The sequence below is a fragment of the Bos javanicus genome, chromosome 2, assembly GCF_032452875.1.
Source record: "Bos javanicus breed banteng chromosome 2, ARS-OSU_banteng_1.0, whole genome shotgun sequence".
NCBI classification, from domain to species: domain Eukaryota; kingdom Metazoa; phylum Chordata; class Mammalia; order Artiodactyla; family Bovidae; genus Bos; species Bos javanicus.
Genome location: NC_083869.1, coordinates 119,021,355 through 119,043,190, shown reverse-complemented (window position 1 = coordinate 119,043,190; position 21,836 = coordinate 119,021,355). Strand labels below are relative to the sequence as shown.

Below are 21,836 nucleotides of genomic sequence, written 5' to 3'. Positions count from 1 at the left end.
AAGTCCCCTATTACATAATCTTTTAAAGGGAAGGTTTGAAAATGCCAAAGTTCTAATACAAAGCTAGTCTTTTAGTTTAAGGATGCTTAGATAGCATAGCTGTTAAGACTTCTACACTAATTTTCTAAAATAAGGCAGAAATATATTTTCATTACCTATCATACACTTTTCCCAATATATCCATAGGGGGGGAAAAAAACCCGAAAAAACTGCCAATGAATCAACTGCCAAATCCAGAGGTCATCTTTTTAAAAATAAGCAATGAAAAAGTCTCTTCTAAAACTTATATGGTGCTGGTGCTAAGTCGCTTCAGTCGTGTCCAACTCTGTGCGACCCCATAGACGGCAGCCCACCAGGCTCCCCGTCCCTGGGATTCTCCAGGCGAGAACACTGGAGTGGGTTGCCATTTCCTTCTCCAATGCATGAAAGTGAAAAGTGAAAGTGAAGTCGCTCAGTCGTGTCCGACTCTTTGTGACCCCATGGACTGCAGCGTACCAGGCTCCTCCATCCATGGGATTTTCCAGGCAAGAGTACTGGAGAGGGGTATACGCATGTACAATTCAAACCTTCCTGTGTTCTTCTATATAAGGTTGTAATCAGAGCAAATTAATTATGTTCCACAACAAAGGCATGAAAGCTACATAAGACACATGTTTCACTGGTAGAAATTAAAACTCTGGAAATCACTTTAAGGCTCACTGGGCAGAATCTCCACAGAATTAAAGCTCCAGTATCTCTAGACTGTATCTTATTTTTTCTCAATTAGGAAAAACAGCCTAGGGTTAATTGAAAACGAAACTATCTTAAGCTATAATGACAGAGTTTATCATAGTCCCCCAAATTAAAGACAGCTCTTAAGAATATAACTTGAATAAGGATCATGAATTGGTTCAACATATTTAACTGGTGATTTTATGAATTATAATAAATGCTGCTACTCTCTAAAAACGAGTGTATCGAAGATGAAACAACCTCCTTGGCACGCTTACAGCTACACAACACATTTGTATGATTTGAAGCACCAGTGCTGGAGGCTCAGAATAAGTCAACGGGAGGAGGACTCCCACCACAGCAGCAAGCAGGTCTCCTGAGTAGATCATATGACACGCTTAGGAGAGTAACCCGCAAATAAGAGGTAAGTACCCATAGATAAATATAGAGTTAATCTAAAGGCTTTTCCTTTTCTTTCTTACAAAACTCTGCTACCATAATTTTTTATTTCTACTCAGTGCTTTAAAAACCAAAATGAAAAATTTACAAATGTTAAAGGGAAGATTTTAATGTGGGATTTGTAAGGCTTTATGAAAAAATGATTTAATCTTCCTCCTAGCCTCCTCTCCTTGCCTCAGAAACTGGGAAGGTTAAGAAAAAAAGAAATTACTACTTAAAAAAATAACTGGTTCAAACTTGGCATAAAGTGATAAATTTGGAAAATATCTGTACAGAAACATGCTTTCTTTGAAAGATGAAACAAGTAAAAACAGTTATTTGGATCCTAGGAATACTTTCTCCTCTTCTTTCAAACTATAAAGGAGTTCTAGAAACCCCAGTTTTTTAGAATGAGTTATAAAAATGTTTTATAAAAATGGCATTTATATGAGTATTAAAATAAACTTGATCCGACCAAATCTAATTACAAATAAGGATTCCTATGCTGGTAAATCATGGTGGGGCGGGGGGGTGGGGGTGGGGGCTTGGAGTGTTTCTAGGTAGAAGGCCAGTGTGTATGAAAAGTTCTGTTTGGTGTTTGGATGTTTCTAATCTTCTGTACATATTCTAAAGTAAAGGTAAAATGACAATCAAGGGTCAGGAAGCACCTAGGTTTTCATTATACCACTGAAAAAAATTAATGTATCTCCCACTTCACTAATTGGAACATATCAGGCATATATATGATTTTAGAACTGGTTGTATTGTCACAAATGCACAAGAGACCTATGGAGAAGGGAGGGGCTAATAATAAATTCAACTGCTTTTTTAAACTGGGTTTTATTAAGAAATAAAGAAAATAATGCAATTGATATATTTTATATCTAGGGAGAACTCTTTGGCATTCAAATTCAAACTCGATTCTGCCACAACAAGAAAAAAAAAGGGAGAGAGAGAAACCAAAAAATAGCCTTTCTTCCCCACAGCTATCAGTTTCTTTCACTAAGCCTTCCGAAACCTGAGCCTCTGCAGAACACTAACCACTCGGGCCTCACCTACAGACATGGACAGATGTACTTACACTTTCATTTTATAGAACTTGAAATTCTCTTTTTAAGGAAGGAGTCAACTTTGGCCTTGAGTGTTTGGCATGGGTACAAAGCCTTAAAAAAGCAGATGACCAGCTTAGCTACTGACCATGCTGATCAGTGTCTGGAATCAGATCAAATCAAAGAAAAACAGCGAATGGCTTTCTCTTTTAGAATATTCGAGCAACGCACAAGTCCTGGGCATGTTTTGCTGAGCTCATTTGACCACTTAATCTCTTCTAACTGGTCTGGATTACAGACAGAATCAATAACAGAGAAAATGAAACAGACTGGTGAGGAACAGGGAAATAAACCGCGATGGGCAGCTCTTCTGATACTCATGGTGATAATACCCACAATTGGTGGCAACATCCTTGTTATTCTGGCTGTTTCACTGGAGAAAAAGTTGCAGTATGCTACCAATTATTTCCTAATGTCCCTGGCAGTGGCCGACTTGCTGGTTGGATTGTTTGTGATGCCGATTGCCCTCTTAACAATAATGTTTGGTAAGTATTTCACTTTGTTCTTGCCATCAAACCACAGAACTATGATATACTATTAGAGAAATGGATACTCATTCAGGGTTTAAATATGAATTTGGACTATTTAAAGATACAGGGAGTAAAGAGTCCCTCATTTTTCATCATTTTCTATGGTTGATAATCAGTTTTAAAGAGCAAAAAATAATTTCTTAAACAATTCTATTCCCTCTCAGTCACCTAAAACAATCATTAAGAAGTCATCCAAGTTAGCAATATTCATATATTCTGAATATATTACCTAAAATTTATTGTGAAGAACAGACGACTCTATACTTTATCCCATTACTAGTACTTTTTTTTCTTGATAAAGCAATAGCTAGAACACTACTGTGACAGTTAATGTGCTGGGTTAATTATTAATAATGAGATCTCTGAATCACTAAATGCTGAAATAAATCTCTAAACTCAAATTTCAATTGGAATTGTTCTGAAAAGTCTTGCTATAGCTCTTTATAGTTTGTGTACTTAAACTGAAGTGTTACACATGTGTTGTGTTAACAAAAAATTATGTTTAGTTGCTAAGGAATGGTCTGGCTCAGAAAATCCCAAGAGATGATCCATCTGTTTAATTTTTATAATTTCTGACCATTCATGTCCTTGATGTATGTTAGAGGAATAAGACCTCTAAGTTATTAAAATAAATGACCAAATCTGAGCTATTACAAGAATTTAAAACATAATTAGAACTAAAATTTTAGTTTGTCATAATAAAACAGAAAACGATATTAAAATGATGCAAGTAGTTTATGATTCATGCATAACATCTCTAGTTATATAATTTGGGTAAATACAATTCTGATGATGAATTATGAAGGCTCTCAAGAATCAGCATTAAAAGGGTATATAACTTATTTAATGCTTGACATAAATTGATAGTCCATTCATTAATTGCTGAAGAAGATGATTATTTACAGCAAATAGAGCTTTTTAGAGTTGCTTATATGGTGAAGATAAAAATATTTCAGGTTATAGAAGTAAAATTTATTAACTAGAATTAGATTGCATGTTTGATTGTATTCAGGTTAAATGTTACATTTTTATAAGTAATTATAGAAAGGTATTTAATATTAATACTTGATCCCTCAAATACAATTACATGGTGACAGGCTAAAACTTTCCATTCTTAGCTAGGTGTTAAATTCTTTGGTGGGACAAATAGTAATGTCTTTTCTGCTTTAAAAGACTCTCTCTTCATTAGTATTCTCTATCTATCCCCTCTCTGGTAAGTTTGTAAAAATCCAGTGCAACACACAACCAGGGAAATGATTGAGAAATCTACTCTATAGGTCAGCCTAAACAATCTTAATTCTGAATAAAGTTTAAAAGAAGTAAATGAGGATTATATAGGAACATTTATGCATATTTGGTAAAGATTGTACAGACACCAATTCAAATTCTTATCTCCATGTGCACAACAGTTTAATGTGTGAAGTTACTCTTTAAACTGTGCTGTTAGGCATACGGAAAATGTTAAAATGCTCATCCCAACTACAAAACAAAATTTAATTGACATGTTACACTGAATAAATGAGATTGAAATGTATTTTAACTTTAAAATCCATGAGTTTATAAGTATCAATCATCTATTAGTATTTGCAAAACACTGTTGTAGACACTTAACCAACAGTTAGACAGTTAAGGAATCTTAAAAGGCAAAGTTTCATGACATTAAAGTAAGCTGATAAACAAAATATAAGAGCAGGTAACAGTGATAATCCCATGTATTTCACAGGAAAACAGCAGGCATACAGCAGCTGAAAACTAAGTTTATATTTAAATATTTGGGGCCCAAGATATTCTTAGCTATAAGAGCAAAAAATCCAACATATTTTAACATACAATATGTAGAACATCTTCCTATCTATGTTCAAAAAATTATTATGTATACACACTTTTAACTTCATTTTGTTCTTTCAAATGTAAATTTTTATTTACAAAATAAACTTTCATAGCCCAAAACATTTCTGCTATCAGTAACTAAGCTGCATAGAAAGGTTAGTAGATTTTTAAAAACAAGCTAAATTGAGAACCACTATTTATTACTGCATTAATTCATTATTGAAAACATTCTACTTCTACGAGAAAATGCATGTTGCCCTCTTAAAAGCTTCAAAAGGATGCATTCATAAACTTGGAACTGCGTATATTATAAATGGGGACCTGAGTTCAAATACTGTTGAGTTTTTAAATGACCTTTCATGTGTTAACTAAATCAATGCATTTATAAGAATTTCTGTAACTTTAAAATGCAGGGGTAGATTTTGTGCATTTTTCTTTCATTATAGGAAAAATCTTCAGAATTTCTGAAGTCTGTACAAACAAAAGTATCCCTGGTTATTGAAATTAAAAAAAATTAACTACCACTATTAGTGATAAGAGTTATTTCAGTTATCTTAAGGAAATTTAAAGAAAGTAACACTGAAACTTTATATTCTAACAAAATTAAATAAAAAAAAAAAAGGACAGCACTGACAATTTTAAAGTGGCTTTTACACTGAGTAACATTTTATCGAAGCAATAATTTGCATATTTGATTATACAGTATTTGAATTTCTATTTTACCAAGATTATGATGACTGATATAACATGGTTTTTCAAATAAATTGTGCTACATTAACTTTTCTGTCACTTCTTCCTCCTTGGGAGCATTGGACTTAACCTTTACTTTCTAGTTTTTTCACTGTCTTGTCTATAATTCTTAAAAACTATGATCATGAATTAGTAGCGTATAATTTAAGGCTTGAAGATGCTTAGGTTAGACATATTTGAGTAGAACGCAAAGGAAAAAAGAGTATCATATGCCAGTATAAAAAAGACAGGTTACTTACAGTTTAAGAATGTCTCTGAACTTTCCCTTCTCCCATTAAACAAATTATTTAAAATGTAAAGGGACACATTTGGTCATCCATTGGTCATTACTGGCTTCTTTATAACAAATTTAAAACAATGTTTCATGATCTGTAAGTTGAAACAGTATCTGTGGTGCAGCTGAAAGTGGGCATATAAAATGGCTGAAATATGGGGGTTCATTTGAAGCAAGATACCATATGCTTTGAATCCTGGTTCTCTTGTATTGGCTTAGGCAAGTCACTTAACAACATATCAGAGCTCAAGCACCCCGTGCGTAAAATGGCTATGCTGAATCTTCCACTGCCACTATCCTGTGAAATTGTCAAGTAGGTCCCAGCACATATTATACACTAATATTTGGCAAGTATTTGTACAACATGCAAAAGGTTTATATACTTAAATACAATATTTAGTTTAGATATGAGTTTGACCAGAGATGAAATAAATGTATAGCAGTAAAAGAGAAAAAAATCAGTTATTCATTTATACAGTGAAAAAACAAGGGAGCAAAGCAATTAAAGGCACTCCTTTCTGAAAAATGAAATTTTAAAAAACCAATGTAAAATTTTCACAAGTATTAAATCACTCGAAACATTTATAACACTATATTAGACATTTAACCCTATGATCCTTCATATGCTCAAATACAGTGAAAAAACAACAATAACAAAAACAAAGAAGCTTTGTAATAAAAATTTAAGCACTGATCTAGCTGTCTTTTCCAGAAGATAAATATAGAAACAAGAATTTCTGAGATTTTAAAAAAAAAAAACATACTTGAAAACTATGTCCTTTCTGGACATTAGGGCAATTTAGGACTTGTCCTGCTCCAGTATCTTCAAGAACTACATACCTCAATGAACAGAGTCCCCTTGGAATGGCTTTAAAAATAGTCTTTAAATCTTCAAGAGGGAAATCTTTTATGTCCCAGATTCAGAGATTAATGTCAATTACTTTCCAAACTAACAGCATAACTCAGCTTTTCAAACTAAAAACTTGCCCCAAGGATAAGCAAGTTTCAGATGAAAATTAGTCTATGTCATCAAGAAGCCAAGTTTGTGGTTTAAAAATTCAGGTTTCTATACCAGTTAAAAAGAAAGCCAAACAAACAACTCACCCAAAAGAAAACAAAACAAAAAAGGCATGGCAATGCACACAGATTATTTATGCTTCTTAGCCATATTTGATATAAATAGTTAAAATTCAACTTTAGTAAAAGCATACTTTCATGACAAATTTAGTTAAGAGTTGAACAGTTAAATATGTTCTCATGCCCTTTTTCTGAAGTAGAATTTTCATTTTAATTGGATGCATTTTGCTACCGCAGGCAAGAAGACAAACACTGATTTTATACTGATGATACAGCTCATTGTTTATAAGTGGGAGGGTTTTAATGGCTGGATTAGTTGGCTAGTTTCTGCCAAACAATAAGAGTAATAAGAACTAACATTTATTGGGTGCTTTCTGTATGCCAGACGTTGTTCTAAACACTTTACACGCATCACTGTATTTAATCCTCAAAGCAGCTCTATAAAATGGTATTATTGTCATCCTCATTTTACAAGGGAAGACATAGGAATAAATAAATGATATTATCTGAACCTAGGAGAACTAATTCTAGAATTCACACTCTTAACCTCTTTTACTCTGCTTTCTCAAATGAAATGAGAAATTGTATCAACCAAAACTGTTGTATTTGGCAAGCAGGCAACATTTTATCTTAAATAACTTGATCTTAACAGGAGGGCCACAGAATTTTATCTAGAGACAAGGCAGAACCCAATATTGTTTTAAGTTATATTTCATACTAAATGATACATACTATATAATTTAAATGTTTTTTCTTCTGTAATAGTTTTTATTAAAAAAAATAGAGCCTCAGGAATTAATTTAGTTTAAGTATCTGATAACTTATTTCCCTTAGATTCTTAGATACACTTTTCTGTTTATGTAAATCTTAACTTCCATTTGAAATAATACATTACATTCTTATGGAAATAAGTTAGACATAATACATTGCAACAAATAAATGAAATTATAAATCTTTAAAACCTTTCCAGTTACTCTGAGTAGTAACAAACTTTTCTGACCTCAAGCCTGTCAAATTCATACTAACTGAGAAAACAATTTTAGAATGAAAATATCTGGACTAGGAAAAGTCCTTTTATAAACTGAGAATGTCTAGAGCTGTTTTTAACTTGCATAAATTATTATATTACATGAATTCTACTTAGGCAATTATTTTGGCTTTGTATAAAAGATTCCTATAATATAATCCAATCATCTGTTACTTTTGTTAGTTTCATAAAAACAGCCTACTCACTAATATCTCATGAAACCTGGAATCATAAAGGTTAAACAAAAAGATCTATCACTCTTAATCCTAAATCTCAGTCTCTTTCTTTCTTAAAGAAAATTCTCTATCACGCTTCAACATTTCTACTGTTATTGATTAAGAAAGCACTGACTAAAGCAAAATATTCTAATGATCTGCATTAATTTTAGTAACCCCTTTCTGCTCCAAAATTGTAGAGTTTATAAATTCTTTTTGCTGGAAAACAAAGCTAACAAGGCTTCTAGGCTTAGCTAAAATCAAGACTAAAGAGCGTTCCCTCTTAGTTCACAATCAGAAGTATGTAGGTCAAACAGTTCAATTCCAGAGATATGTACTTTTAATATGAGAGTTCTATTGTGGCCTGCTGCTCGCGGCTACTAGATTTCTGACCTCAATTTTCCAGACGAGAACTGAAAAGAATACAATCCAAAATTAGAATAGCTAAATAGGCAAGTGTAAATTATTAGCAACCATTTAAAAGATGATAGAGAGCAGGCATTTTACAAGAGGAAGCCTAAGACATAAGACCTTAATTAACTGCCTTTTAAAATCTTTAACTATGATTAGAATCTCTGGCTGTAGCTCTAGATTTAAGTATTTTCCTGTTTGCTGCTCAGTTCTAAACCTGAACTTCAGGAGAGTTTAAAATGCAGCCTCACTTTTAAATAGTTTCCACTGCAAAACTCAGTCATAGATGATTCTTTTCACTCTATTTAGGCCATTAATTTCCTTAAGCTCAGGTCAAAGAATACACTGCTGCCTTTGACTGTTCAAGGTCCTTTCCTGCTAATTAAAAAGAAAACTGAACACCACAGCTAAGAGGGAGAAAATCTAACTGATTAGATTCTTCCTAAACACAAGTATCTCTGCCATATTTTATTTCTTTTGTTTATTTTGAGCAGTCTCCCATTAAGTTTTTTATGTGGAATTCTGAGTGCCTATCCTATGCCAGCAAACTCAATAAACAACCTTTTCAAGAAAGCAGGGCTTCTCAAACACTAATCTGCATACAAATCACCTAAGGTTATTTCCTTCACCTGCAGTCTGATTCAGCAGGTAGGGAGCCTACAGTTCTAAAAAGTTCCCAGGTGATATTGATACTTGCAGATCTGAAGAGCGTATCTTGAGTAGCAAGGTCCTAAAGAACACTTTCAATTAACATTTACATTTTAGTAAATTTTGATAAATAAATGCTCCCCCTCACATTTAAAGACTTAATTATACCTGATTTTACCCATCTGCAAAATCAGGATATAATCTCTAAGGTCCCTTCCAGCTCAGTGATTAAATTTTATTATCTCCATCCCTTATCCCCACCCCAATTCAATGAAGTAGGAAAAGCCTGATTAAAGTAATTTACTTAAAAGTATGAATTACTCCATCTGATGCTTTAAAGCCTTTTTAAAGAATCTGCTGAAGATGCAACCAAGTACAAAGGAATCATTTATTCTTTTTCAATAAAAAAAAAAAACTCAATACTGATTTAAAAAATATTTTAATATTCCTGTTGGGAATGCCACATACCAACTGCGGAAGCAGAAGGCACCAATGGGAATATTTGTCAACTTTGCTAGCTTTTTTGGTGAAATATCCAAGTATTTTTCACTGAGATCCTACTTGATTCTTAAAAAAAAAAAAAAAAGAAATTCAAGTCTATCTAAAACATCTTTCCCTAAATTATAGTCTTTATTTTGGTGGGGTGGGGCTGGGGTGGGGTCTAACCTCTCTCCACCCCTAAGACTTCCTGAATTTAAACAGTTTACAACTAAAGGGTCTCTTGGTGCTCTGAAATCCTGAGGTAATCTTCGTTCCCCCTCCAATTACCTCAATTATTTTATACCTGTCAAAGGCAGATACACTTACAAAAACCAAGAAAAGTAGTTTACATTTCGTCAGTGGACATACAACAATTAAACCATAAAAAGGGTTTAGATAATCTCATATGTATGGCATTTGTTCTACACAGAAGCAATGTGCCTTTACAGAAAGTTCTAAAATTTATGTGTTTATAAAATGGATTCAAACTGAAATACTCTAGGGAAAATGCTATAATAAATTTTAGTTGTTTTAAAACTGCAAAAAAATATAGTAGTGAGTATATATGTACAATGTATAGTCTATCAAATTCATATATGTATGGATACTCTTCTAAGTAAGTTTATTGGAAAACTACATAGAATATTCAATAGCATATCCTAAACCTGAAATTTTTTAAAAAATTTAATATTCTAAAGTGTTTAAGACTGTATGAGGTATAGGTATGAGGTATAAATGCTTTTTAAATACTTTGTTAAATTAATCACCATGCCTAATAATGAGATGTTCTTTTTAAACCAAAAATCTGTATTACATCTCAAGTGCTTAGAGTGAAGGATGGACTTTTGGAAGGGTAACAATCCACTTTTCTCTGGAATAACCTAAAGCCATTCCTACTGCAAACTTTATTTCAGAACTCCTTCTGTCAAAAGGAAAACTCAAGTCATTCCACTTAGTTATTTCACCAAACTAGAGTTTGCTATCAACAAGGCTCATGCTGCTCCTGCTAGTTAATGCTAGAAATGAGCCCAAATCCCAAGCCTGAGACTCCCATGCTAATATTATTTTTGCCACATTACACTGCTTCCTCTATCTGGCAAAAGGTGTTGTTGTTGTTTTTAAATAGCAGCTTAAAAATAAATTTTATCAGAATAGCAAAATTAAGCTGTAACACTATATACATTTCTAAAAAATTACAAAAGAAATAGACAAAGAGTAAAGGTCAAAATCATGCTAAAAATGCTAAACTGATTTAGAAAGAGTTGTAATTACTATACAAAACAAAATCTATTTAAAAGGTGCCATCTACCGAAATGTATATATTGTCAACTTTATTATCTGAAGTTTTCTTGGAAGTTAAGTTGTAAAATTTCAGATGAATATTGAAAAAGGTTAAAAAATATTTATCAGTTAAAAAAGAAACTGCAGGAGAATATGTTTTTGTTTTTTCCTTTCTTTCAGAGGCTATGTGGCCCCTCCCACTTGTTCTATGCCCTGCCTGGTTATTTCTTGATGTTCTTTTTTCTACTGCATCCATTCTGCATCTCTGCGCCATTTCAGTGGATCGTTACATAGCCATCAAAAAGCCAATCCAGGCCAATCAATATAACTCACGAGCTACAGCATTCATCAAGATTATCGTGGTGTGGTTAATTTCAATAGGTATGTGGGGAATGCCAGGGTGTGGGGTGGGGTATACATGCCTTTGGTTCCTTTTGGCTAGGAGATTATCAGGCCTGGTAGACAGTGATACATCAAAACAAACTCCTCATAACATTACACTCATCATATAGCTTCTAAACCACTGTATCACAAAAAAGGTGAAAAAGCAGAAAAGTTCATGGCTTGTTGTTGACATGCAGGAAGACTAAATCTGAAAAGGTTTTCATATTTGTCAACCAATCATTAAGGCCTAGGTAGCATACAGAATCTTGAAATGTTATTAAAGTAACACCAAAAAATGCCATGCATCTTAAATAACACCTAAGAAAATAAATAGGAAATGAGAAAAAAGAATCAAAACATTTTATGTCGATATCAAAGTTCATATAGTCACCTTGGAAATTAATATGTATATAGACTAGACACATCAGTGTCTGTTTAAGTGTTTTGAACATGTTTATACATTTTTTTTTTGGCTATACTGCATGGCATGTGAGATCTTAGATCGCCAACCAAGGGACTGAACCTGTACTCCTTGCACTGGAAGTGTGGGGTCTTAACCACTGGACCACCAAGGAAGTCCTTGAATGTGTTTAATTAGAAATGTTAAGAGAGATATAAATGATATTCAGAAATAATTTCTGGAAAAAATTATATTTCTTAACTGTTTTATGCCCCTGTGCCCATCTTTAATACTCAAAGATAGCTGCTATATTAGAGTATCTGAGAATGAAGTAAAGCATAAATGGTAACTCAAATCTTTTATAAGCTAATATCACAAACACAAACAGATTCACAACAGTTACAATGATCATTAACAGATTGACCAGTATGTTCACTTCTCCCAGTAAGGAAAATTCAAAGAGGAAAAAAATCAAGAGAGACTTGAAATAATCGAGAGACTTGAAATGCTAGAAAGAAATCAAGTAAAGATGTGACTTCTTTCTCTAATGAGAAAAAAAAAGACACTGGGGATTAGGGGAAAAAAGAAAGCAAGACATTGAAAATGACCTACATATTCTTGGAATACAGATACCAAGACCAACTCTCTTTTGAAAACTTTGGAGGTTAAAGTAAGGAGTGTTACTACTCTGGCTTGGGAAGAAATTAAGAGTCAAGGAGAAGTCTATTTATCTGCAAGCAGTGAGAAAAAGCTAACTTTGGGGAAAGAGGCTGATTGATAGAACAGAAGAGGCCCCTAAAAAAGAAGCTATGGAAAGGGCATTAGAGATAATGGGTGACAACTGCCAAAATTTAAAGTGGAGAGAAAGAAAACTGAAGTTCATGTCAAAAACCCCGTATCTTTTTGGTAAGCTCAGGGCAAAGAGAGGAAAGGAAAGGGAAACAGTGTGTGTTGCAGTAGGGTGGAAGCGAGGGGTGGAATGGGGGACAGGGCAAAGATGGAGGGAAAATAGGAGAAACGGCTCCTTAAGAATTAAAACATGTGAAACTGAAATATATATTCAAGCCAATATAGAGCCTGTTGGTAGAAACTGTACCTCGATTAAGCCTGGATGACATGAATTTACATTGATAAAACTGATCAAATTTATAGAGTGCTTATATGTTAGACACTAAGAATACAAAAATAAGAAAAAGAATCTTTTCACTCAGGAAGATGGTCTCATAGTAAGTACTAAGTATACAGAAGAAAAGAATAAAAAGATGACCTCAGATTTACAGCTTACAAGGGATCTTACAAACCTATTTTTTCCTTCTATAGATGAGAAAAGAAACCTAGAGGATTTAAATAGTTGGCTTAAAGACCTATGGTTTTTAGCACAAAGGCCAAGATCAATGCCATTTTCATTTTATCACACTCTATGCTGTAGAACCAATGACAATTTAACAAATTTGTAAAAGAAAAGGCAGATAATGATGTTAGTTCAGTTTTTAAACTCTGAAAGTGCTGAAAAGAGCTCACTTTCTTCTTCTGGATTTACAGTTATCCCAGGTAACACCTGACAACAGTAAGGTTGAAAGGAGAGTAACAGGGTAAGGTATACAAAATACCAGAGAAGACAAAGGTTACTGACCAACAAGCTGGTTGAGAAGATAACATGAGCCTTGATGGGAGTTAATGGAATGTGGGAAAAAGAGAAGGATGAACTAGAGGTCAAGATAACTGTGAAAAGAAGTTCTACAGTAATGAAGAGCAGCAGGACAAGAAAGGGAAATAACCGTTCATGATTTTAGATATGGGATAATTTTAAGTGGACTTATGGATGGCTTCTTGGACTGCAAGGAGATCCAACCAGTCCATTCTGAAGGAGATCAGCCTTGGGATTTCTTTAGAAGGAATGATGCTAAGGCTGAAACTCCAGTACTTTGGCCACCTCATGCGAAGAGTTGACTCATTGGAAAAGACTCCAATGCTGGGAGGGATTGGGGGCAGGAGGAGAAGGGGACAACAGAGGATGAGATGGCTGGATGGCATCACTGACTTGATGGACATGAGTCTGAGTGAACTCCGGGAGTTGGTAATGGACAGGGAGCCCCGGCGTGCTGCGATTCATGGGGTTGCAAAGAGTCGGACACGACTGAGCGACTGAACTGAACTGATGGATGGCTTCAGGAATGCAAACAAATAACTGGAGGTGAAGAGTTCAAGAAATAGAACCTTAGGCATTAGAAGAGTCATCAATGGGATGAAATTATGGAAGATGATAGAATGGAACAGGGGATAGAAAACTATAGCAAAGGGCTAAACCCATTAAGGAAGACAGACAATATATCCTGGAGGTTGGTAGAGGATCCAGATGGAGAACAGTGTAAGTAGCTTACACAGGCTTTGAAAGAGATGTGCTTTTGAGGGGGTGGGGGTGTAGTGGGGAGAACAGTGTAATGGTTACTGGAAGTAATAGGACAGAAGGACCAGCGAAAGTTTTCTGCAAAGGGCAAGGTAGTAAATGTTTTGGTCTTACAGATTCTGTATGATTTCTGTCAAAACTACTCAGCTCAGCAGCAGGAGAACAAAAGCAGCCACAGACCATATATTAACAACGGGTATGGCTGTGTTTCAACACAATTTTATTTACAAAAATGGAAGACAGGCCAGATTTGGCCACTGAGCCACAGTTTGTTGACCCCTAGTGTAGAACAGAAAGTATACAGATGATCTTTCTGGTGATGTACCTGAGAAAAAGCAGACAAGGCAGCAGCCTTCATTAGAAAGGGTTTGAGGAATACATTCTTGTCAAGGTCTCCATGCTACAATAAAAAGGCGATGTAGATGACAGGAATATGTTCAGATTCAGAGAAGTGAATCCTTCTATGATACCTCAAGAATCCTAGAGATGTCTAAAGATCAATTAACTCAGACTTACTTTAAAATATCTGCTGTTTCAAAGGGAAAAGATTAGGGCCAACCCTTGTGTTCTCTTCCTAATAAGCTATTTTACTAATAAGCAAGATCATATTTAAATACCTACTTCATAATATTTAAAGTATAAGAAAATTAGCATGAAATATATTGCTTTCATTTCTAATGGAGGAAAATGCAATCCTGAAAATAAATTTCATGACCACAAACTCTTAAGTAACATTTAATAAAAAACAATGAACCCTTAGTTTTCCCTAAGAAGTCAGAAAGAAGTTAAAAGACATTCACAAATATCAAAAGATAAACTGTCTGTTAAATGAAACTGTGTAAGCTCAGAGATTAAAAAATAGGTATCAACTCAGAACTAAGATACTGCATGAATGTATTCTTAAGTCTTTTGAGCTCAATCACATGGGATATTAAGATAAAAGCAGCTTCTCTCCTATATTCCTTTCCTTAACCCGGGATAGCTCAAGAAACAAAAATAGATACTGTGAAGTGGAGAATAAATGAAGACATTCTCTATGTCATGGGTACAATATAGTTTCAGCGACGCTTTAATTATACAATTGAAACCACTAACGTGTCTCTTTACAAACAGCAGGTTTGCCTACTTAGATTCTGTTTGTCAAATCTTCCATTGATTAAGTGCTTTGATTCTGCCTTCGGGTACCAGGAATTAACATATACTAACAGTGAAATGTCAGTAAGACAAACTTTAAAAGGATCTAATCAAAGGTCATAACTCAGTTTATCTTGTTTTCCTTAGGCATTGCCCTTCCAGTTCCTATTAAAGGGATAGAAACTGATGTGGCTAACCCAAACAACATCACCTGCGGGCTGACAAAGGATCGTTTTGGCAGTTTCATGCTCTTTGGCTCACTGGCTTCCTTCTTCACACCTCTGGCCATCATGATTGTCACCTACTTTCTCACTATCCATGCTTTACAGAAGAAAGCTTACTTGGTCAAAAACAAGCCACCTCAACGCCTAACATGGTTGACTGTGTCCACAGTTTTCCAAAGGGATGAAACACCTTGCTCATCACCAGAAAAAGTGGCAATGCTGGATGGCTTTCACAAGGACAAAACTCTGCCCAATGCAAGTGCTGACATACTTATGCGAAGAATGTCCACAGTAGGGAAAAAGTCAGTGCAGACCATTTCCAATGAAGAGAGAGCCTCAAAGGTTCTCGGGATTGTATTTTTCCTCTTTTTACTTATGTGGTGCCCCTTTTTTATTACAAATGTAACTTTAGTTTTATGTGACTCATGCAACCAGACGACTCTCAACATGCTCCTGGAGATATTTGTGTGGATAGGCTATGTTTCCTCAGGAGTGAATCCTCTGGTCTACACTCTCTTCAATAAGACATTTCGGGATGCATTTGGCCGGTACCTCACCTGCAATTACCGAGCCCCCACATCAGTAAAAACCCTTGGAAAATGCTCCAGTAATATCTACTTCCAGAATCCAATGGCAGAGAATTCTATATTTTTTATGAAACATGGAATGCGAAATGGCATTAATCCTGCCATGTACCAGAGTCCAATGAGGCTCCGAGGTTCAACCGTTCAGTCTTCATCCATCATTTTACTAGATACACTTCTCCTCACCGAAAATGAAGGTGACAAAACTGAAGAGCAAATCAGTTACGTATAGTAGAAATGGCACAATTTTAATATAATGATGAGTAAGATGATGAAGAAAATATAAATATACCAGAATTATATAAAGAACTTTATATCATGTATCAAAAATCATCTCTTAATAAATTAAGAATTATGTATTAAGATTATCCAATTTTCTTTATTTGGGCAAAACTATTCTACTACTAATAAAAAATCATTTTTGTAGAGTTGAAAATTAAAACAATCCAGCACACTGGTTAAATGTTAAGATAGTCAAATGAAATAAAATTAATAAATCAATAAACTTGTGGTTTAGAAAAATAGAATGTCACCATACAAAAAAACAATGCTACCATAAGAATTTATTTAGTTCCTAACTGCATGTTAAGCTATGCCAAGAATGAAATAAACAAAACAAACAAGCATTAACCTTGTCTTCAAGGCAGAACAACAGTGATATGAGGTCTAAAAATAAGAGTATCAAATAATGATCACATCTGAAGATAAGCTAAGACTGCCATTTACAGTTTGGCTTAGTTAAATGTGGGCTTCCCTGGTGCTTCCCATGGTAAACAATCTGCCTGCAATGCAGGAGACCCAGGTTCAATCCCTGGGTTGGGAGGATCCCCTGGAGGAGGGCATGGCAACCCACTCCAGTATTCTTGCCTGGAGAATACCATGGACAAAGGAGCCTGGTGGGCTATAGACCACCGGGCCACAGACATGACTGAGTAACTAACACTTTCACTTTCACTTTAGTTAAATGCAGCCACAATTTTGCACTGATCAGGAAACTGTCTTGATGAAAGGGGGTCGGGAAGAGACTATCTGGATATCACACAAAAGAACTGGATCTTGGAATTACAGCTCTTTGTTAAATGGCTCATACCAGGCATTTACTGAGCAGAGGCAGGTTTCCTAGAGGAAGAAAAAGCAAATGAAAACAGTCTTGGGTACATGAACCTTGTGTTTCTCAAAGAGCATGTGTAAACTAGAGGCATGGGACTTTAATACAGGAACCTAAACTTTAATGAATTTGTAAATAAGATCATGGCTGCCCAAGCTTGCTCAAAGAGTTGGTTGAACTTCTGGCACAGAATTTTTTATTCATCGGTTTGTCATTTTAACTTGCACTGCCAGACGTGGAACAAATCCAGTCTGTGTCATTTACTAGTTATTAATAATTTGAGAACTTGGTTTTAACTGCAGCACCTTAGACAAGTTGATTACGTTTAATTTTCTTCATCCATGAAGTTTTAGATAAAAGCATTCCTAACATCTTTTATAGTTTCTACTTCTTATAAGAATCATATTATGAAGGAAACACACACACAACAAAACCCTGAATGGCCTTTTAGAAATAAAAAACACATAATTCATTAGCTGGATCTGAGAATTCTTAGCAAAGCCTAAAAGCAGCTCAGGGAAGACATCTGCTGCTGAAACTGGGAATTGAGCACATGTGTGAGCTACAGTAAATACAAGAGCAGAAATGAATTTTGTTAATTAGAGATCAAAGCATGCTCAGGTTAAAAAAGGGAAAAAAAAAACAGTTTTCATGAAAACTCAACTTCCTGTGTGGCAGAATATACACACGAGGTGACTGAGTTACATGATATAAAATATAAAGTGACTAACAGGAAGAATTAGTAGCCGATAATGAATAAATAAAGGAAGAGACCTTGATGAGTAAGATTCTTTATAAGTTACTAAGGGTAACCAATAGTTACTAAGGGTACACCTAAAAGAATATATTTCTCATATGAAAATTATCTTTTCATAAAAAAACCCTCCCTGAAAGGCAAAAGTAAAACCATTAATTTTTGTTTTTAAATTGTGTCTAAGCTTAGAGCAAAAATAAGGAAAGGTTAGCATCACAGATTGGCTACAATGATATGCCAAAGACAACAGGAAGGAAACAGTACTACACAGCTTCTATTCTGCTTCCATCTTTTGTCTCAAGAGAATGATTTTTAGACCAGAAAAAGTAATGTTAAAACTGATCAAAATGTAAAATAGGTGAAGAGACTGGCTACCTTAAATGGGTTCAAGTCTCTAAGCTAAATGACTCACATCCCTGAAACAGAACCTGTGAATATAATTATAGAACCATCGCTGACAAATCTGAGGAAAAACAGAAAATGGCAAAGGTACAAAAGGACTGTAAGTGGCAAATATCCTAACGTTCAAAAAGAGAAAAAAGGGATGGGAATCAAGAAATTTAAACTGTGGAGTCTGTTGTAGATCTTCTGAAAAAACGTGGAATAGCTTAATACAAATAGGTTTTATCAGATCTTAGAAAAGAAATCAATGAACACCTGATACTTCTATGAATCTACTAAAATCAGTAATAACCAATTAACCACATACTCTGTTTTAGAGGTACCAGACTAGTTGTTTTGTCACTAAGTTGTATCCAACTCTTTTGCGACCCCATGTACTGTAGCCCTCCAGGCTCCTCTGTGCATGGAATTTCCCAGGCAAGAAAACCAGATCTGTATAAATACCACAGGATTTAGTGAAATCTCTCCAGTGTTTTTGTGAACAAGCTGGACAAATGAGGGTTAGAGGATAATACACTGAAGGAGATTAGTATTTTGTTAAACAACCTCCTTCAACAAACTGACTGGTGAAAGGAGAAACCTATTAGCATGCTTATATGGATCTGAGCTTTGCTGTTTTAGCCAACATTTTTATCCAAAATAGGAAAAAAGTATTTAGTGTCTACACTAAATGGCTAACTTTCTATCTTGCATCTTAGAGAAGGTCCTCTAACCAGTTCAATGGATGCTGAACGAATATTTGTTGGAAAAAATATATATGTATAAATATTATTTGTTGAATTACATTACAATCTTTACAACAAAGGTTTATTCCAGGAACTTGGGGTAGAAAATCTGTACCAGAGATTAAAAGAACACGAAACTCATCTTACTTGTTCCTTCAGATTCCCATCCCTACATTATGGTGCAATTTCATCACAATATCCAAAAAAAGAATATCCAATATCCAGCCAAAAAAAGAGCTGAAAGAAGTACTTTTAATCTTCCTGTGTTGCACTTTAAAGTACCTTAGTGAAAAGAAACTATGTGAGATCAGACAGCAGAACTATTTTAAGAGGTGTTATTGCACCTACTGCCACTATTACAATTGCTACTACCCACACCCACTTGACTAGCACTTACTAGTGCCAGATACCATTCTAAGGGCTTTAGATATATTAACTCACTTAGTTGTCAAAAAACAGTCTTAGATACTATTACTCTACCTCTTTTACAGAATTTTACAGATGAGGAGTCTGAAATTCAAAGAGGCTAAGTAACAAGCTCTAAGTCACTCAGACTTTGAGTGACTCAGTAAGTGGCAGAGCCAAGATTCAATTCTGGCAGGTTGGTTTCAGAGTGTGTCCCCCGGATCACAACCATACTATAATGCCACGGGCATCTCCACATCTGCAAATTGTTCACTCTTCTGCATTTTAACAAAGCCTATTACTTTTCAGTCTCATTAAAGAGCTTCAAGAACTCTACAAGCCTGTGTGAAAGACAGCATCCCATTTGAATTACCAAATGAGAAGAGGACTGCTACTTCTCAAATAGCATCCCAATCTCTCAAAACATACTGGCTTCTTTTTCAGAGGAACAACACTAACTTTATTATTAAATGGTCCACATTCTGAACCTAGATAGATTTCTCAGAGAGTCAGTTACTGTGTAACTACCAATTACAAATAGAAATGGAATATAAACAGAATCAAAACTTAGAAATTACCTGAAGAGAATGAACCCAAGTGATTCTACTGCTGCCCTCCTGACGTCATCATTAACATCGCTTACCTAGGAAAAATTTCAAAGGATGATTATATACTACATGCATTCTATTACTACAATCATTGTATTGCATGCATTCTATTACTAGAATAAACTGATATGAGTGGCCCACATCATTTAAATGTAAATTAGATCTCATTTGTATATTACCCTAGCTATCTTCCTATTCACAGTTTCACTTTCAGCAGTTTCAGTTACCCACAATCAACTGTGGTCTGAATTTATTTATCTGGAATGGAAATTTCCAGAAATAAACAACTCACAAGTTTTAAACTGCATGCATTCTCAGTATCGAGATGAATTCTCATGCTGTCCCACTCTGTCCCAACTGGGATATAACCCTTTGGTCAGTGTATCCAAGCTGTATTTGTTATTCACACACCAGTCACTTAGTTACCCACTCATTTATCAGATCCACAGGGTTTTACAGTGCTTATATTCAAACAGGGTTTCCTGGTAGCTCAGCTGGTAAAGAATCTGCCTGCAATGCAAGAGACCCTGGTTCGATTCCTGGGTTGGGAAGATCCCATGGAGAAAGGATAGGCTACCCACTCTAGTATTCTTGGGCTTCCCAGGTGGCTCAGCTGGTAAAGAATCCACCTGGGTTCGATCCCTGGGTTGGGAAAATCCCCTGGAGGAGGGCATAGCAATCCACTCCAGTATTCTTGCTTGGAGAATTCCTAGGGACAGAGGGGTCTAGTGGGCTGCAGTTCATAGGATCACAAATAACCTCTAGTTTACTTAATAATGGTTACTTAAAAGTTTATTATTGTTTACTTAATAATGGCTAAGTTTATTTAGTTCTTACATTATTTAATTTACTTAATAATGGTTTACTTAATAAAGGTTATATTAGTTTACTTAATACTGGCCCCAAAGCACAGAAGTAGTGATACTGGCAATTCAAGTATTCTCTTACTATGCCTAATTTATAAATTAAACTTTATTACAAGTATGGATATATATCTGTATATGAAAAAACATAGTATGTTTCAGTACTATCCATGGTTTCAGGCATCCATTGGTTGTTTAAGAACATATATCCATGTATAAGGCAGGCAGACTACTATATTCCTCTATTAGAATGTCTTACCCAAATTTAGAAAGATTCATCTGAGAATTTCTTCATTTCAAGACTTAAAATCCTTTACAGCTTGGTAAAGTTTAAGATTCAGGGATAGTTTTAAAGATTATTTCAGCTGTACTATAGCATTTGTGGCCCACACCAAAAATCTAATCGTTTCTTCATTGTTGTTTAAAAAAAAATATGCCCTAAACTTAAGCAAAAGACAAACATCTAGAACATACCACATGTTGCACTGATAAATAATAAATTGCTAATAAATACTGTGTGATGTGAACATCTCTAGGAAGAAAAAAATATTAACAGTATTAAACCCTTTCTTGCATGGGAAGGTGACCTTGGGTCTACCTTCTCCCAGCACCAAGATGGTAGAAACGTCCTGGGTGAAGACATAGGGAATGTCCACTGTGTCATCAGACAACATTATTGGAAAACTACACCTGAATTGGGTGACTATGAGTGGAAAAAGCCTACTGGAAAACATGGACATTGGCTCTCCTGTGCAGTGTGTCTCCTGTCACAGAGCATGTCCCTCAGGGTTACCTGGAAGCTAACTTCACAGGTAAAAAGAAGTTGTCTCTATTGTTCATCAGATTTCCCTACCCTGGGGTGGCTGCACACATTCACATGGTCTTGTCTCTTACTAACGAGGGTTTCCCTCGGAACAGAGTTCCAGAAATTGCCCTGAATGACTTTAAGGACTTCTACACAAATAAGACACACCATTATCTGGAAAAGCTAAGTGACCCTGGTGCTCAGTTATGGCTGACTGTATTCAATGGAAGAGAATAGGAATCTGAGACCACT

General features: G+C 35.0%; 2 protein-coding genes across 5 annotated transcripts in view; one reads left to right on the top strand and one right to left on the bottom strand.

Moving 5' to 3' along the window:
• PSMD1 (proteasome 26S subunit, non-ATPase 1) overlaps nucleotides 1-21,836 on the bottom strand; it is an 81,523-nt gene that overhangs the window by 36,261 nt on the left and 23,426 nt on the right. For both annotated transcript variants that reach the window (XM_061388016.1, XM_061388021.1), the window contains one exon: nucleotides 19,887-19,951. In XM_061388016.1, the coding sequence (XP_061244000.1) occupies nucleotides 19,887-19,951 (65 nt within the window). The remainder of the gene's footprint in view (nucleotides 1-19,886; nucleotides 19,952-21,836) is intronic.
• On the top strand, nucleotides 654-16,277 carry HTR2B (5-hydroxytryptamine receptor 2B). 3 transcript variants are annotated; one of them, XM_061388045.1, is made up of 4 exons: nucleotides 654-1,135; nucleotides 2,412-2,743; nucleotides 10,962-11,162; nucleotides 15,254-16,277. In XM_061388045.1, the coding sequence occupies exons 2-4, from the start codon at nucleotides 2,518-2,520 to the stop codon at nucleotides 16,144-16,146; spliced, it is 1,320 nt and encodes a 439-aa protein (XP_061244029.1). In that variant the 5' UTR covers nucleotides 654-1,135; nucleotides 2,412-2,517; the 3' UTR covers nucleotides 16,147-16,277. The 3 variants fall into 3 exon arrangements, with proteins under 3 accessions (XP_061244029.1, XP_061244039.1, XP_061244019.1); XM_061388055.1 differs by lacking the exon at nucleotides 2,412-2,743 and having other exon boundaries at nucleotides 657-1,135; XM_061388035.1 differs by lacking the exon at nucleotides 654-1,135 and having other exon boundaries at nucleotides 1,683-2,743.

What these genes read in the sequence shown, in the direction of transcription:
- HTR2B (XM_061388035.1), top strand. Translation starts at nt 2,221, where the DNA reads ATGTACTTACACTTTCATTTTATAGAACTTGAAATTCTCTTTTTAAGG. An exon ending in CCTCTTAACAATAATGTTTG is followed by an intron (nt 2,744 to 10,961) that starts GTAAGTATTTCA and finishes CCTTTCTTTCAG; the next exon opens with AGGCTATGTGGCCCCTCCCA. An exon ending in GGTGTGGTTAATTTCAATAG is followed by an intron (nt 11,163 to 15,253) that starts GTATGTGGGGAA and finishes TGTTTTCCTTAG; the next exon opens with GCATTGCCCTTCCAGTTCCT.